Raw genomic sequence first — 18421 nt, forward strand, 5'->3', positions numbered from 1 at the left:
CAGTTGGAATCTGTTTGAGGTTGACAGCCCTGTAAATACTATACCATGAAAAAAGAGATCATTTTAAACACATGAAGGCCTCTCTGTCTAGTTCAATAAACCACAATTCTATAGATGCACTACAACAGGTTTTCAAGTTCAGAAGAAGAAGTGCCCGTTAACTGTAAGATGTGCAGAAGGAGGAAAGTGGGAGATCTCTGAGCCTTTTCTACCYAACACTGCAACAGGGAAAAGATTTCTGCTGAAAAAGAAAACTGAATAAATAAGGGCCAGACATAAAGGAAAATGTGGTCAACTTATACATTAATAGCCACACAGCAACCACAGGTACTATAGAAAATGTGAGTTTGTTACCTTGGAAATATCAGTATTGTTACCAACTGCCCTTCGGTGCCTCAAAGAGTGAATTATGATTCTGCAATTTATTTTAGGAACAAACACAAGGAGAGTGTTCTGAATCAGATCTGTGCAGTGGCCGGAAATTAAATGGTCAACTTGTCAGAAGTAGAACTATTCGATTTGTGGTTCACTGACCAAAATGAAAAGAAAAAGAAAGAAAAAGAGATCAGCCAGGGCTAACATAAAAGAAGTACTGCAGGATCTCACACAAAAAAAAATAAAATTAAAATATCAGTTAGGTCAATATGAAAATTTTCAATGAACCCAAGAAAATTAGATAAAGACTTTTGTTCAAGCAGAAAAGTCTCATTCCATTTTCAGATTATGCACATAACTTCTTTTTTTTTTGTTCACAGTCAGTTTCACAATTAAGATACTTTTCCAAAACAAAAATAAGGATTATATTTTGAAAATAGCAGTAATATATTTCAAATMTTTCACTTCTCCCCATTTTCCATTAAAACTTTTAACAAACATGGTTCAAATACATTATCTGTTTCTGTCTTTGACAAAACCAGATTTCGAATAAATTCACCATGAATGTGGAAATTCCAGCTAAATAAATGCAGAGAATCATAAAATAGTTTGGTTTGAAAGGGAATTCACACATCATGTGGTTCCAATTGCCCTGCCATAGGCAGGAACATCTTCCACAAGACCAGATTGCTCAAAGCCCCATCCAACCTGGCATTGAACACTTCCAGGGATGGGACATCTACAACTTCCTTGGACAGGAAACCTGTGCCCTCACAGTAAAGAATTACTTAATATCTAACCTAAACCTGCCCTCTTTCAGTTTAAAGCCATTGCCTCTGTTCTGTCACTACATGCCCTTGCAAAATTCCCTCCCCAACTCTCTTGTTGGCCCCCTGTGGATACCAGAAAGCTGCTCTAAGGTCTCCCCAGAGCCTTCTCTGGGCTGAGCAGCCCCAAATCTCTCAGCCTSTCTTCACAGGAAAGGTGTTCCAACCCTCTGACCACCTCCATGGACCTTCTCTGGACTCACTGCAACACGTTCAAGTCCTTACGTTGTGAACCCCAGATCTGGATACAGAACTCCAGGTGGGTTCCATGAGAGTGGAGCAGAGGGGCAGAATCCCTTCCCTCACCCTGCTGACCACTCTGCTTTGATGCAGCCCAGGACACATTTGGCTTTCTGGGCTGTGAACACACATGGCCYATTCACATCCAGCCTCTCATCCATCAGCATTCCCAAATCCTTCTCCCCAGGGCTGTGCCCGATCTATTCTCCACCCAACCCATGTTTGTGCTTGGGATTGCTCATGCAAGAATACTGTCCACTTGAAAAACTACCTGACAGGGTATCAACCATCAGCAAATGAAGGATCATAACTGGAAAGCATAAAAATATTTGCCAGAGGTTTCAGACCTTTGTACTAACCCAAATGAGGTTCTGAAGACTACAGTATTTTTTGGGCCAGAGTCGGAAGTATTGCTGTACAAAAAATGTTTAACACTGAATTTTAGCCAGAGATTCTTTTTTTCAAACTTACTAGGAACTATTTTTTAAGCACTTTTGAGTACTGATTCATTGATTTTGACACCTGGTATACCCACAAACTTCTGCACTGCAAGGCTGGGCAACAGTTTATTAAACCAGGATCTTTTCCTTGGCCAGTTTTGCTGTTTTGCATCTCTCTACAGTTCTTTCTATAACAATAACTTCATCCAGTGTCCAGATGAATGTGTCTAATTTTGGAAGGAKCATTGTTTTTTCCAGCGATGCATTTCCCCTGTGAGATAGGAGCACTGGAAGGTTATTGTGGGCTAAACACAGCTTGTTTAGCCAGAAAGATAAATATTATCTATATTTCTTGTTCTTTCCTATGCATTGTATTGTCCTGGAGACAGTGGGAACAGTGGAAGGCAAATGGCAGAGTTGTTGCCAAGCCCCGTGATGTGATGAATGACTTCTCACGTCCCAGGGCCTGACACGGAGAGAGGCCACAGAGGGTCACACTGCTGTTTTCAGAGGTTAAAAAGGCTGATCACCTTCCCATTGCTTTCATTTCTAGCACAGGAAGAGCTCCCCCACGCAGGATCCACACGGGAAGACACAGCTCTTCCATAAAGTATTTCTCTGCAAGAACACTGGCCACCTACCCAGGAAAGCTGATTTTCTGCATCCTTGCTAACCTATTTATGAATACTCTATCAGATTTTTTGAATGATATGACCACCAACTACCTCTCAGCCACAGAGAGAAAAATATTCCCAGGTTTCTTCAACTCTTCTGGGTAGTGAGAGTTGTGTGCTTTYCTTTTCCCATTTCCTTCCCTCCTCTCCACTATCACATGCACATGGACAGACAGCTTTCCCTGTTCCCTCATACATTCCCAAGGAGCAACCTACAAATGCTACTTGTGGACAACCAATAAGAAAATCCTTCAAATCCAAGATGGAGCAGGAACTGCCTGCAGATGGGATGCAGCAGGATGAGGAGGGGAAAACAGCATTTGCTTCTGGATGCATGCCTGTCCATGAAAGGGAGCTTGCTTGATGGATTTCCCTATACAGTGTTTTTTTCTTTGCCAACTTTTGATTATCTCACTGCAGTTTTGAAAATTAAACTGGAGAGATGGAAAGAGGGAAACAGTGAGGTCCCTTATTCTGTGTGCTTTTCACCAGCTGGACCACTCAGTGTACAGCCACATCACAGCCAGGCTCTGGMAGGGGACATGGGACAGGTGCCAGCGCCCAGCCATCCATGGCAGCAAGGAATGATCAACTGGGCAATGGAAGACACAGACATAGCTGGAGCTGGGGCTGGCAGGCAAACCCTTTTCTTGTCTCAGCTCTCTCAGGTCACACCTGTTTATTTACAAAACTACCCTTTAAGCAGACATGGGGAGGAATAAATAACTGTCTAATCTGAGGCAATCAAAATTTTGCTAAGCATTATACTAGAGCTCTTGGCATTTCAACTCAGTCTGGTTTGTAACTCAGCTCCCTCAGCCCAACACTTATAGCCCCATCTCCTGTGGGAAACAAGCAGTCACAAACATGTGCATGTGAGGAGAAGCCATTGTGGGGAGCACAGAGACCTTCAGCCCCATCTCTGATGATTAATCTGCTCACCCACTGAAGAAGACCAAGGGCACTCCAGTTCCTGCTCTGCTGTATCTTACAAAAGCAAAGAAAGCAACCAGCAACCCCCTGCATGGCTGCACACCCCAAGGCTCCAGGAGAGGCACAGCCATKGTTTTACACATGGCTTCACAAATGCTTCCAACACACAGTGAACCCCAACACCCAGAAGGCTGGACTTACAATGATGCTTCTCATCTAGCAAAACTAAATCAAATTTTACTCTGGGCATCTCAGACAAATGCTCTGCGCAGTCCCTTTGAGCTGAGCAGGAAGAGAGGAGGAGGAGGGGAGGAGGGATGGGGTAAAGGCTTGCAGAGCCACCATCCATCTGATGTGCTCCACTGCTGGCACCCAACCCTYCAGCAAGGAGCTGGGGGTGGGATTTCCCCAGGCAGGCACAACACCTCCCTTCTGGCAGTGGAGCAAGGCATCCCCTCAGAGAGGGTTTGTGGGGAGCACCAGCCCCACWGCAGAGCCCCAGGACATGGGAAACTGAGGCAGAACTTGGGCACGCACTGAAGCACTTGCACAGAGAGAAGCCTGCAGCACACAAAATTTTAGGAAGGTCAATGTAGAAGTCTGAAAGAAAGTAGCGGGGAGTGGGATGTGATACTTAGGGTAATGTAAGGTAAAGCTTGCCCCTGAAGGGAGAAGGATTTCTTGTCTGCTCAGGGCTCTCKCAGGTTGAACTTCAATAAGCACAGCTGGGAAAAGTGCCATTGATTTCCCTACCCGAGGAGATCCTTGTGAAATTCTCACAGCCCATATTAGGATCAAAGTGCTAGAGAGGAGCGGGGAGCAGCCATTTCTGTTCTATTCCCAAGATGAAAAAATATGGTAAGAGGGATATTACAAAGGCTGTAACAAACAGTCTTCACTTTGGGATAAATGCCTTTGGGAAAGCATCTGAACTCCTTTCCYGCTCCCCAGCAACTTTCACAAGTCATTCATGTCCAATCCCCCAGGACTGATCCTGCTTTCCAGATTGAGATGTTCACATAAAAGGCATTGCTTACAACAGGCCAAGAGGAAAYACTAAAAGGTAGCAGTCAGGGATATCCTGATTCCCTGGGAAGATCGAGGATCCCCCTGGGGTGGACAAGAGGAGCCTTGTGGAGTTCTCTACCAGCATGCCAAAAGCCCATCACCAAACAGCATCCCCAGTCAGAAAGCCATGCTGACAGCAGCAGGACGAGGATGAGCAGCCAACAACCACTCTGCAGGGAGCCTGGAGTGACGCAGGTGATGCTGAGGCTGCAAAGAAGGAGCCCACAGGCACCTCTGCCTGAAGCTGAGCTGACCCAGCTGCCCAGGAAACACTGACGCCACGGAGGCAACAGCCGCTCCAGATGGCTGCAGGGGACAATGGCAASGAGCCTGTGGCTCTGTGCCTGGCCACTGGGTGCCATCTCCAGCCCCTGCCAGGACCTCTCCAGATGCAGAAGGACAGAGTGATGCCCGGTCCTGGACTGTAGAATGAGTAGATACAAACCCTAATGTCCCCACAAACCCCAGTACTCCCTCTCCATGGRGGACATACACATCTCCAGTGTGGTTTTATTCAAGGAGATGTTTAGTAATAAATACATTAAAACAAAACAAATTCTTAAAAAAAAACACTTCCTTGACCCTTCTCTCACTTCGAGGAAACGAGTAAAATGTGTAGCCTTGGGAGGCATCTGAGCCCAGAAGGGAGCTGGAGAARGCCCTGTGGGCATGGACCAGCCAGCTCTCTGTCTCCACGATGTCACTGTCCATTGGCAGAGCCCAGCAGGAATTGTGTGACACTTGCTATGGCTTTCAGTTTCCAGGACTGACCCAAGGGAAGGAGGAATGGAGGAAGACCTGCCTAACAAGAAGGCATCATCRTGACAAACTAGGAAGGTCTTTTCCCATGCAATCTGCCAGTGTGCTTTGACAGATATCAAAGATTGCACTTACAGGGTTTGTCCTGTGTTTATCCCAGAGATGAGTCCCAACTGGGGGAGGGGAAAGGTGGGAATTACACAAATATTCCAGACACACATTTGCAGTCTGTGCACCTTTCATGCCCAATGAAAAGGCAGGAAATGTTGAGACAAAGAAAGGAAGCATGTTAAAAAGACTGAACCTTTCATCAGAGACTATTGAAATTCTCATAACAGGGGCTGAAATGAAAGGTTGCTTATTCTCAGAGGTAAGAYAGTGCCATTTCCTTCCCTCTCCATGCAGCAAACACTCATGACAAATCTAAACCACAGCTGTAGGGCATGAGACACACAAAGCAAATAAAGGTTGCATCTGAATCCATCTCAGGCTATTATCAGAYTGAAAATCATACTTCAACCAGTCAATATGCAAATACTATAGTATTGCACCATCATAAAAAGCTACAGCGTTTCAAAAGCAGTGGCTTCCAAAAATCTGGATCAAGGCAACCAAAAGGAAAATGAGAAATGGTGCCAGTCTGACAGTCTCACCCTGCTCTATCTAAYGAACCAACATGGGTTTGGTGGAATAATCAGTGCAGGAAAGAAACACTGGAGAAATGTCCTGCMCACCATCATGCAAGAGTAACCTACTCATAAATCATTTACTGGTCACCTTAGGTCTTGAAGGTTTATCTCTTGTTTTATATATATATACATACACCTATTTATATATGATTACAACTATTAAATATTCGTAAGAAAAACAGATGTTAGAAATTTCTGTTTAAAAGCAATTTACATGGACAGATTTCGCCAATGAATTCCACAGATAAATTATGCATATTAGAAAATATCTCTAAACACTGAAATCAGAAAATAGATGCACTATTCCCACCAAAACAATATTTTTGCACCCTTTAACCGTTTGGAAGTCTCTTTCATTCCTTGGCTCCAGAGCTGGGTGACAGGAAAGGTTCATGCACACATTCCAGCCCCCCAGCCAGCCCTAGACCTTGGACAGTGAACTCACGGAGCAGTTTTTCATGCACACAGCCCAGCCCAGCCCAGTCTGCCCTACACAGACCCACAATGCCAACAATGCYGTGTCTGTCCCACCGTCAGATGTCACCTCACAAATGTGGGTCACGCCGTGCTGGCTTTGATTTCTGTTATTTGGGGCAATCAAGTCTCCTTTGCAGGGGGGAGCAGCCCCCTGATGAGGGGRGAAAGGATTTAACTGGAGATTACATCTCTTCTGCAAATTTGCAAGAAAGGCTCATTTAGGTCTTTGTGGACCTTCCACCTCCTTTCATCAATCCCGTGCCTGACTCYGTCTTTGGCGGGGCCATCTGCTGATGCTTGTGATGCCCACGAATTAGTGATGACAGCCAAAACCGTTGAAATTTAACGTCTTCCCTAGCAAAACCCCATTTGTGAGAGGCTGTCTGCTGGGACCTTGCCTACCTTTTCCTTTTAAGGTTGCACCCTTCATCAGTGCCTGGTCAAGGGATCCTAGAAGCACAACTCTTTAAAACTTGCAAACTCATGCCACATGAGCTTTGGGACCAGACAAGGACTTCAGAAATATGGACAATGTGTTGGTCAACATCAAGACCTAGACATCCACATTCCCTCAATAGCAAGTTAGGAAGGCTCAGACCTGAGAAATTCAAACAGGCCACGGTACTCAAAAATCAGCCTTCCTTTTGCAAAGATTACTTCATGTGAGAAATTCCTAAACACAGCAGAACAGAGTCAGGGTGCGCTCTGGAGCCTCTGGTGGATGAAGGCATTTTTAGTAAATGCTGACCCAAGATGAAATTTTCATGTGCTATGAAAGACTTTCGCAGCTGCAAGACAGTGGTAGGGACCTCAGAGGAAAGSAGAGACTTAAAAGATCAAGGATCTTCTCCATTTCTAACAACKCCCTCGTCATTGCTACCTATCACCAGACTCACATTTTTAATGTAAGTGCCCCTGAAGAATTTTAAAATAATGGCCGGAGCTAACTGAACTCCCATGAGCAAAATTTTTTCCTCACCTCTTTAATTTTGAACAAAAATCTATGTAAGTATCCATTCTTCCAAAGATGAGAGGAGGGTGTAAGCAGATGAGATGAAAGGTTTTGAGGGAACGGCCTGCAAAAGACTCAAAAAGCTGACCTGGTTCTTGGGCTGATGCTGGAAAATAGGGACCCAAATCTGCTCTTCTGTTACCACTGCACTAACATCACKTCCTGTGCATTATTTACTTCTACTGACTCACTAAAACTTCCTGCACTTCGGCATAACTGGTAGAGAAAATATCCAGAAAGCCTGAGTTTCTGCCACTCGGTTACAATTCTGATTATACCTCAAGCAGCATCACTACTTAAATTCCAGGTTTTTTTTTTTTTTCTCTTCCCTTCCTTCACTTCAAACTCAAGCACATTTTTATTTACTAATGATCTGAACAACAACAATTTACAACAWAAATGCCCACCAGAAATGTAAGTGACCCTAATGAAAATAGGTACTAAGTCACAATCTGTATTTCTAAAATACAGTGGTTAGTAACAAAGGTGGAATTGGCCGGACTTGAAACAACTTTTTATCAGTGCTGAAAGAGTGCACAACTACCACTTAAAATACTTGAAAACTGTTTTTTTACAACCTATCACAGCAAGAGTTCCAGACAATATACAGTATATCTAAGAATAGTAGCAGTCATTGATGGAAACTGATAACATTTGGGGACTGAAGGTTAATCCGTTCTGGAAAAAAAAGAAGGAACAATGGAGAGTGAAATAGAAACTCAAGTCTCATTAAAGAAAACTATTTTGAGGGCAGAATGATGAGTTTYAGCATCAATCATGGGAAAACAGTTCAAAGTTGTTCCTAAAAGATCTAAATTTGAAACCTTGGGAAAAAGGAACTGTTTGCAGTGACAGCAAAAAAAAATTCCTAAGGAATAAGAACAAGTACAGTGTAAAGATAATCCATTTGTATTTTTTTAAACACTACAAATCTGACTGTTCATTTTGAGCTTTCTGTGATTAAGGTCAGTAAAGACTCARTGTTCAGCCAAGTTTATCCTTATTTCTTTATGCAGTTCCAATGTACTTATCTGCCTGTAAATCATGGTACATGCTCTCAGCACTGAAGGCGCATTGACATGGATTAAAAAAATCAACTGCAGATTGCAAATAAACCCAAGTGAAGCTGTATACAATTTTTCAATTTATACTGGTTTTAGCTTGATTTTTTAAAAAATAAATTATATTCTACAGAGGAAGCCCCATGAGAAAACCAAAAGAGGATCATCCCTATCTGCCAGGAATGCTACAAGCAAGCCAAGCAAGCTCCAATGCTGCTTCCCAAACACACGACCACCCCTTGGCTGAAAGGAAGCTGAGCAGGTGCCTACATTAAACCAGTGCACACTTTGTCAGTTTGCATTTGAGCAAACCCATAAATGCTTTGCCAGCTCAAGGACTTAATTACATTTGAAATAAGCTAATTCAAGGAATAAAAGTCTGCCAAAGGTAATAAAATTGTTTGCTGATGTATCAAGTCAAACCTCTTACATAAAAGAGCATATTTATATGCAGTGTAGGTCTGGTCCTATTCAATCAGTGATTAAATATTTACTGATTGCAGGAACAGGGCCAAATCTGGAGTATTTTTAAGGATTAGTGGAGAAGYGCTAAATCCCAAAGTATCTAATTTAGCTGTGCAAAGTAGGGAATATTATTGCCTTTGTTTTACTTATGAAATTCAGAGGCACATGGAAATAAAGTGCCAGATTCAGGGTGTCAGAGCAGCCGCTTGCAGAAGCTCCTGTGCTTCCCAGGCAAGTTTCTTCTGCAGCACATGCTGTTCCTCTCCCGTTGTGCTGGGCAGAGCAAGGGACAGTTGGGCAAAGGGCCGAGAGCCCCTGTCACCGCTCCACTGGCTGCACTGTGGTTTGACTCCCCCTCTGAGTGCCCAAGGAAATGTCTAAACAAATTAGCAGAAAGTCAGTGGCTGATTTTTTTAATCAGAATTTCTTCTCATCCAGCCCTTGGCATATGGTTTCATCCAATTCCCTCCTCTTTGAACTTGATGTTCTTGGGTRCTGCTGTCACCTGTTTCTGTTGAATGAAGGGGCAGTAAAACAGGGCCTCACTGGAACTTGCAAAGATTCAAAGCATTTTAATATGCTCTCTGAGCAGGTGAACTTTCATTGTACATATGTAAATCTCCCTTTGTCCTGTGCTTCTGTGCAGCATATCAAAAATCCTGCTCTGTGTCCCCACAAGACCACCTTTAAAGTTTGACGTTTAAATGATAAATGCTCAACCAGCACAGACTGGCATTTTTCAGAATCATGAAACTACTCTATAAATTTCCATGTTGCTTAAGATTATTTTTTCAGATAGTATACGCTGGGTGTTTTTTCCTCGGGCTATATTTAACAGTGRTAATTGTTATATTTAAAAATACTCAAATTGCATATTTCGAAATATCTGACTGATTAAGAGTGCTTAGCTCAAGAATATGTCTGCTGCACTGTGCATAGCAAATAGTCAGTGCTTCTTGCCATGATTTGGCATGGGTAGGTTTTTAATCAGTGCACAAATTTGTAAAGAAATGACCGTTGCAAGTTTGATGYAAATTAGGAATCTGGCTCGCACCCAGGCGCACCTACACCTTGCACTGTGTAAACAAATTAGTTTGCAAGTACGGCTTGTGGATTTCCGTCTGTGTTCATCCTTTGAACGCTACCGGGTTTTTTACACTTGCTCAGCAGAGTACGTTTGAAATGTACCCCGAAATGGTTGGGTTGCAGCCCCGCGCAGGTGTTGGCTCTGGCAGCGATGATGCCGGGGCAGCAGTGCCCGCTTCAGACGGGAACGCGCAACCGCGGGGCGAATTTTGGCCGGGAGCGGGGTCAGCAGCGGCTCCGGGGGAGATGCCGGGGGAGCTGCTCCCCGAGCGGGCTGGGCACGGGAGAGACGCGGGGCTGGGGAGCGGGACAGCAGCGGCTCCGCAAAATCTGACAGCGGACAGGGAGAAACCCCATGAGGCACAGAGGCACATTCAGAGCCTCATTTTGCTCGGTCAGACGCAAAACAGCGACGGAAAACCCGCCCTTGGACACCTGAAAGGTCTGGCGCGCAGCTGGTGCGCTACTCCGCAAGCTGCTTCAAAATTCAAAAACCTTTTTGAAAAGGGCGAGCGGCAGAAAAACATCTCCAGAGAAACAACCTCTTTCTCGGCTCCTCACCCTGCAGGACAGCCGTGCCCGCCGCGCTCCCGCTGCTCTGCCCGCCACAATCCTCCATCCYTAGATCAGCAAAGGGGCTTTACCAGAGGCTGCAGGCTTGGAAAACACAGCAGCAGCGAGGAGAGGGGCGATTCTGTTATTTACATGGTCGAAACATAACTTCGAAAATTCAGCATTTAATTAGTGCAAAATGGGAATGCCAGCTTCTGTTTTCCCTCTGCACATCTGTGGTTCAGCAGGTTGACTGCAATTTACCTAACCTGAGTGTGTATTACGGGCTGTAAGATCTAAGGTTCTAAGGAAAAAAATCATCTGGTGAAGTCGTATAACTTACATATGTGGGGGTTTAGAAAGGACACCAGRATTTTAAAATCAAAARCTTCCTATGAATTTGGTAAAACTGYATTGTTAAAGCTTACAGATAGGCAAAAACTTCAGGGTGCCGTCTATTGCGTGAAAATGAGTATTTGATGTGATTGGTCTTGATGTCTTTACAGTAAAAATTTCAATTAGAATCTTTACRTAACTCCACTATTCAATAATTTATCCAAAATTTAAATTCTGAGCTGAAATATATCAAGTCAGAAGTTTAATTCCCTCTTTAGCCAGGGACCATCATACAGTATCTGGTTTTGAGCAAGGTGTTTTAAATAAACAGTTATTGTCATTTTCTCTGATTTCCAATCGCTTACTGCAGAATCAGCTGTTATTATTCTGCAGCATTGCAAACTCCAAACAGACACAAAGAGAGAAGGATTAGCAAATATAACCTTAAGTAGTCTCCCATCGTTACGAATTTAAAAATGYTTTACGCATGGAAGTTTTCTATACAGAGAAATGGTGATGAGGCTGCTGCACCGCACAGTGCTGGTTTCCGGGGGCATTCTGCAGCCGAAAGCGGGTACCCACAGGGGGTACCTGCCTGCGAGGCCCCRCTCAGCCCCGCGCTGTGCCCCTCACCCAGTACAGCCCCGAAGTACAGACACTACTTTGTGAACAACTTTGCTTATTCTTGTTCATTCTCCTCCCCATAGCCGCTTAGAAAAAGCAGGTTTATTTATTAATTCTGGGCACGACCTTCCATCTCCAAAGCCACCTGTGAGTGTCTGACCCCCGGCTGTCGTCCGTGGCCCCTGCAAGGGAGCAACAGGCTGGCGGAGTGCCGCGGCCGGGCCGGTGCTCCGGTGACACATCGCGGCGACCCGATGGCAGCCGCCAGCTGCGGCACCGCGCAGCCCCCAGGACAGGGGATGCGCTCCGTGCAAGCCGGCTCCGAAAGCCGCTGAAGTGGGAAAGGGACACACTGCCGGCAACTTTTRAGGCTCTGGATCCGGCCCAGGGCCGCTTGAGGAGCTGGGACTCGGAATTTGCTCTGCTCCGAGCTGCGCCTGGCGGGAGCCGCGCCGAGGGGAAGCGGCGCTGGGACGGGGGCGCGGGCGGCAACCCCGGCACCGGGGCAGGTGAGGGCGGTCCCGCATGGTCGGGGCGCTCCTCCGAGCCCCTCGCCGGGGCTGACCTGGGGCACGGCACACGACAGCGCGGGTCCCCGCCCAGAGCTTTCCGCCCGCTTTCCCCCCACTGCTTTCCTCCCCGCGGGACGCTCCGGGAAGGGACGAGCAGCGCCGAGCACGGCGGGCGCCACCACCTACCGTGGTACTCCTGGCCGGGCACGTAGGCGGAGGGGTTGCCCGCGATGTGCAGGGCGATGAGCACCTCGCCCTGCTCGCCGTCGCCCTCCAACTCGCCGTGGTGGGTGCAGAGGAAGAAGAAGGGYGAGAAGCGGGCACGGGGGACAGCCGCCCGGCCCGCCGCCAGCAGGGCACCCAGGGCGGCCAGCAGGCAGGGCCAGCCCCCGGGGACGCCCCGCCGCCGCTCCATGCTGCTGCCGCCGGCGCCGCTGGGGCATCCAGGGCACGGCGGGGCCGGCGCTCCGCTCCGCTCCGCTCCGCGCCGAGCGGGACGGGGCGGGACGGGACGGGACGGGACGGGGCGGGCGCTGCCCCCCGCCGCGGCCCGCGGGAGTTGCTGGGGAGGCGGCGCGGGGCGCGGAGCGGAGCGCAGCGMGGGCAGGGGCGGCCCCTCCGCTCCCGACGAAGGCTGTGCCGTCCCCGCCTGCCGCTGCCGGGGTGCGGGGCGCGGAGCTGGGAGTGCGAGGGCTGGGAATAATTTATTTCCCCCGGTGCCGGGGTGGAGGGAGGGGAAGGTCCCTCCCCTCCTCCTTCGCCTCCTCCTCCGCCGCCGCCCGCTCCTCTGTTCCTCGCTCTACGCGCCGGTGTGCGGTGCTGCCGCCGCGGACACGGGGGCTGYGAGCTGGGCTCTGCTGCCCGCCCTTTGTCTGCCGCCGGTCTCTGTCCCTGCCCTTGTGTCCACGCCCCAGCTTCTGCCCCTGGCTCTGCTCCCGGGTCCCAGCCCCTGCCACTACCCTTGCCGCGGTCTCTGTGCCTGCCCGTGCCCCTACCCCTGCCCCTGCTCCTGTTCCCAACCCTTGCTCCCCACCCTGACACCTGAGTCCCTGATGCCTCGCCCTCCTTGTTCCCTTGTCTCTGCCTCTAAAGCCAAGTGTCTCTATTTGTATGCCTTTATCCATCCTTTTGTCCCATCCTTTTGTCCCTCTGCTCCATCTCCTGTCCTTTTGCCCTGTCCATATCTTTGTCCTCCTGTTGCTGTGCACCTGCCCCATCCTCTGTCTTTTTGCCCCTACTCCTCTGTCCCGGTCCCTGTCTCTTTGCGTCAGCCCCAGCTCCTGTCCTTCTGCCCTGCCCCTGTCCCAGCCACAGCCCTGCCTCTGCTGCACCTGCACTCACTGTTGGGGAAAAATGAGATTTTTACTTAAACCTTCTCCACTGCCATCTTCAAAATGATACAMATGCACACGCATCCCCAGAGGTGGATTGGGAGCTCTGGGGGRCCAGTGTGTGAGTCCTAGGGGAGTGCGGGTCTCAGGGAGAAGGCTTCAACTCTCTGAGAGTGTGTGCCCAGGCCCATTATCCCAGGAAGCAGGGCAAACCCAGTGGGGACCAGAAGGGGAATGAGAAACTGAACGCAAAGCACTGGCAAGTCGAGCGTTTCATAAAAACATAAATTTTTAACAAAGCAGGACTGACAGAGGGACTGCAGCATCAGGAGATGGGAGCAAATCCACCACGGTTTAAAGCTCCACCATGCTGCTACTGGATCCTGCCCAASGGCCAGAGACAGCCGGGGTGAGCGGTGACATGATGTAATCGGAAAGGAGAGCCTACCTGCCAGCATTTCTGAAGTGCAAAACTGGCACGGTCCAGGGGCTCCCTCCTGGATTGGTTTCAGTGCCAGAGGGAAAGGTTCCCTCCACGGAGGTGCAAGCCACATGGATGGCACCACGCAGCTGCCCCACGTGTGTGCAGGCTGCTTCCCTGGCCCACCTCCCACCAGCTCATGGCGAGCCCGGCCGCAGTGGCCCCGGGGACATCCTTGCCATCTGCCCAACCTGCCTTTTCCGCTGGCTCTGCACTGAGCCTGAGTTCACCACCACCAGCAAAACTTTGCTGCCATTTCCTGTTTCASTGGGTTGTGCCTCACTGGGGGTGGAGTGAGGTGATGTCCCTCATCAGCTTGGATGGAGAAATGCCTTTACTGCAAACACAAAGGGCACCGGTGATGCACAGTCTAGGGGATGGAATACCTGTCCCACCGCTGGCTGCTGGGTGTCTCTGGCCACTACTGTGGAAAAGGGGCTTTTCAGCGGATGGCAAAGAGTTGGTCTGCCTCTGAGACTTCCTTTTTTGGGTGGTTTGTTTATTTTTCAACTTGGGCTATTTGTTTGCTTCAGTGGTAGTTTTTTAACATCTGTGCCTCCTCCATGTATTTCAATGCTTGCAAAAGTGACAGACTAATAATTTCCTCATGCCAAAATCTCATGCAGGCAAAAGCTCACTGGTGAAACCACTACCAACAGGATGTGTTCTCCCTTGTGCACTCCTGCTTCCCTCCAGCAAGAGCCCGCCAGCGAAGCTGGGCCATGCCAGAGGGGCTTCGGCTGGGCAAACACACCCTGGCTCGTGTCTGCTCTGCCCAGCAGCCATGGAAATTTGGCCAGTCATTTTGGAGGGAGGCTGCTAGACCTAGCCAACTCTCTTGTAAAAAAAAGGAAGTGGTAGGAAGGGGGTGATGGGGTCCCACTGCTGTAGCAGGAAGGGATGCCATCCATCTCTGTCGGGATGCTACTGTAGCAGTTTCCAGCAATGCCTTTTCATTTCTTTTTCTTCAAGGGATAATTCCCTAAGTAATCTTGAGACCATGGGATAGCTAATCTTACAGGAGATTTCAGGGCTCAGATTAGCACTCCCTGAATTCACTGGGATTTGGATTGGTCCTGTGATGATGAATTTTACAGTTTTCTTTGTTTCCAGCTGTTTAGTATCCAGAGCAGCCACCACTGTTTGTGCAGCCAGCAGTGTCAGTGCAGCCAGCACACCTCTAGCAGATCACATGCTAGTGTCACTTACCAACAAGGGGACAGTCAAAAAAAAGAAGGTGAAAAAGTAACAACGCCACTTGGAAGCCTTGTGCCTCTCCTTGRTATCCTCCATCCTCCATTTCTTTATGTTTTTCCTTCCTCTCYCCTTTCTCCTTTATTTCTTACACTTTCACAAGATCTCTAACCTCTGTCACAGGGCAGAATGGGCAAGTCTTGGCCACCAATCATCCATGCTCTGTTGGTGGGGAATCCAGCAGACACCCCCRGACACAGGATTCAAAGGGAGTGTTTGGGACCGCAAACCTCATTTCCTGCACCCTCTGGAAATAATGCAAAAGACCTTCAGTCCAGACATGACACCTGCCTTCTCAGACCCTAGACATCTAGGTCAAGATGTGCTTCCCAAAACTCTCCTCCAGATTTCAGGAAAAACAACTGTTTAAGACAAGTATCTAAGACCAACCCTCCTGGAACAGAAACAAAAGCTTCTAAAAATCATAATAATCTTTATTTTCTCTCTTCCCTGATCCAACATCTTCTCATAAGTTACAACTATTCCCTGTTCAAGGCAGAACCTACTTAATACTGCCGGATGGAAGGTTACCATGAGCTTTCACTGCTCATGAAGTATGTTTCTTAACACAGAARACAACAAGGAATAAATTTAGATGAGAAATGAGTAAAGACTGTTGCCTGCAATGGAGAATGCAATAGGTGGAATGTAAATAATTACTTAGGAGGTACAGGCCTCTTTCAAGCATGGGTGGTGAAGGAAAATCACAGCACAGATGGACATGGCTGCAGTCCATATTAATTTAAGGSAGTGATTATTCAGGCAGTAGAGCTGCTCACTTCATTCAGGGAGAGAACTCACACCCCAAAAGCAGAACTGAAAAACACATAAGCAGGCGAGTAACTGCTTTATTAACTGGCCACTTTATTAAGTGGCTTTATTAAGTGGCCACTGCAGATGATTTTGAAAAGACATGGGCATGTTGGGGAACTATTAAGCAGCACGGAGCAATAAGGGGCTTTGTCCAAGTTCCTTGGGTCTGGGCAAAGGCTTTCATGGAAGAACACTCTTGTCACTGTCACTGTGTGGACAGTCCTGATGCAAATCTTGTCCCCTGCTTTCAGCAGCTTTCTACAACAAAAATTAAGGAAACTGCTGAGAGTTTCTACAYAATCAGCTGCAAATAAGAAAGAGCCATGGAGCACCAAATAGCATGAATCATTTATCCATTGCAGTGTAGCATGCAATGCCTGAAAGCAGGGCAGCAAGCTGGGGAAATTTWGATTTTCTCATGCTAATGAAGCCATAAAGTAGACTTTCCAGAGTCAGGTTTTTCCACCAAGTCTTTATTTTCTACTCATCCATGCAAGCACTCAGTGTTTCCTTTGTAARTCTTTCCTCTTGACAATCAGATGTACACACAAAGCAGACTTCAACAAATTGTTGAGAGGGACCTCTTCTGCCCTCACAGCAGGTGGGCTSTCAATCCATCAATGCACTTCTCCTGCAGGCTGGAAAGCTGGAAAGCCCTCCTTCAGGTTTCCCAAGGCGTATGAGGTCTCTTCATAATCCCAGTCAAGGAAAGAAATGGGAAAGATGGGTCTGACCATGCTAAGACGGACCCCATGTCTTGAGTTTGTCAGTGAAGTTGAAGCTTCAGTGTCAATATAGTTTCCCTTCAGCAAAGTTAAAATATCTGATTTGTGAATGCTGGACAGGAAAGTCAAAAGTAATTAAYAGCTAACTGATCTTGCTTTTTCTTCCAATACAAAGTCTGCAGTTCATGCAGTCTCCTTGTTTTCTTCTCCTATTTATGCAGGGACTTACCAGAGAGGCCAGACACTCTGGAGTTGCCTTGGCCATGCCAAATAACCCTTTGGGATGAATCCCTTTTTTGTGCCACAAAAGGACTTGCCACAGTCAGMTAATAAAGCAGTCTTGCCTTGCCAGTTACATGAACTTTGCTCTTAACAGAGCCCAAGTAATTTCTAAACAAAGGCCTAAATGTGAAATTATAGGCAACTTCCATGCCTATGTTATTAYGAGATTTTAATTTTTTCTAGGGTAGGAACAATAGCAGCTGTTTGGCTGCTCCATTTTCCAGTGGGCTGCTACARAATGCACTGTCTGTAAACTGACATCTCATGATTTCGTCTGAAAATAGAGTATTTAACTTTACACATTTTTCTCTCTCTCTTTTACTGCATTTCATTCAAATGGGTTTAAACTTGTATTTCTTTATTGCTTATTAACTTTATTGAGGTATGAATATAAAAGACAATATTAAAAGGCTTTTCTTTTTCTGAAAGGCATTTCTTTAAAAACACTGTTGATGSTATCAAATAGGTGAGCCTGAACCCTTAAATTTACTATTGATCTTATAGCCATTAAAAAGAATAAAGGATTTAAAAATAACTCCATACTGGGGAACAAGTATTTAAAACTTTCTATTGTCTGGCTTAATAATAGCATTTAAGGGTGAATATTCTCAAAGAGTAGGAAGTTTTTGTGTTCAATATCTTGGGGTTTTTTTAATGGGATATCTTCGGAGATGTAAATCTAGAGATTTAACTCTCTGCTCATGCTTGGAAAAATAGGTAGAGGGAGGGACTTTGAGTTTAAAATTTATTTTATGATCTAATATAAATAAAAATAAAAATTGCTGAAGACAAATACACCACATTCATTACAGTTTTTGTTTTTACATGTTTCTAATTTGTATGATCTTTCCCTTAATGTACTGTTTTGGATGCAATACAGAYATAAGAACGTTCTTTTGTCTGTTTCTGTCCTATTAGCACCATGTGAGGAGAATCCCTAAGCATATTTAAGGAAACTTGTCTTGGCTCTGGTTATTTACTGTTCTAATGCTTGGTCTTGTTTTGCAAATSTGATTTTCAATGTACATTAAATACACACACCTTACATAAACCTGGATCTCCCACAAGATTCACATCCATGACTGCTCAGYCCTACCATCCATTGGCTGCTCTGGCTTTTCATGAAGAAATGATGGGTATTTACCCATGTTACATCTGCATAGTGAAGTTTCCAAGGCTTTCATTAACTTGCAAATATTTTGTGGGTCGCCTTTATCTGAAGAATTTTTTAAATGTCAGTGGCCACAAAAGAAACTCTTAGTCCACTTTACTGCCTAATTTATCTCTCCCCTTTGCTATTCTAACTTGAGTAACCCCAAGGACCCAAGGTACACAGGGCTGACAGACCAGGACAGTTTTAACAGTTTACTTTGTGAAGAAAAGTGGGATGTAAATCCTGTGGAAG

General features: G+C 46.6%; 1 protein-coding gene across 2 annotated transcripts in view; it reads right to left on the minus strand.

The window, feature by feature from the left end:
- RELN (reelin) overlaps positions 1–12586 on the minus strand; it is a 270732-nt gene extending 258146 nt beyond the window's left edge. The window contains exon 1 of one of the 2 annotated variants that reach the window (XM_057364499.1): positions 12317–12584. In XM_057364499.1, the coding sequence (XP_057220482.1) occupies positions 12317–12545 (229 nt within the window). In that variant the 5' untranslated portion in view covers positions 12546–12584. Of the gene's footprint in view, positions 1–12316 lie in introns of both variants that reach the window. The other variant, XM_057364500.1, reaches the window with a different exon arrangement.
- Positions 12587–18421: the final 5835 nt, after the last annotated feature.

Source organism: Malurus melanocephalus, unplaced genomic scaffold (assembly GCF_030028575.1).
Source record: "Malurus melanocephalus ecotype Western Australia unplaced genomic scaffold, MMel_1.1 scaffold_39, whole genome shotgun sequence".
Lineage (NCBI taxonomy): Eukaryota > Metazoa > Chordata > Aves > Passeriformes > Maluridae > Malurus > Malurus melanocephalus.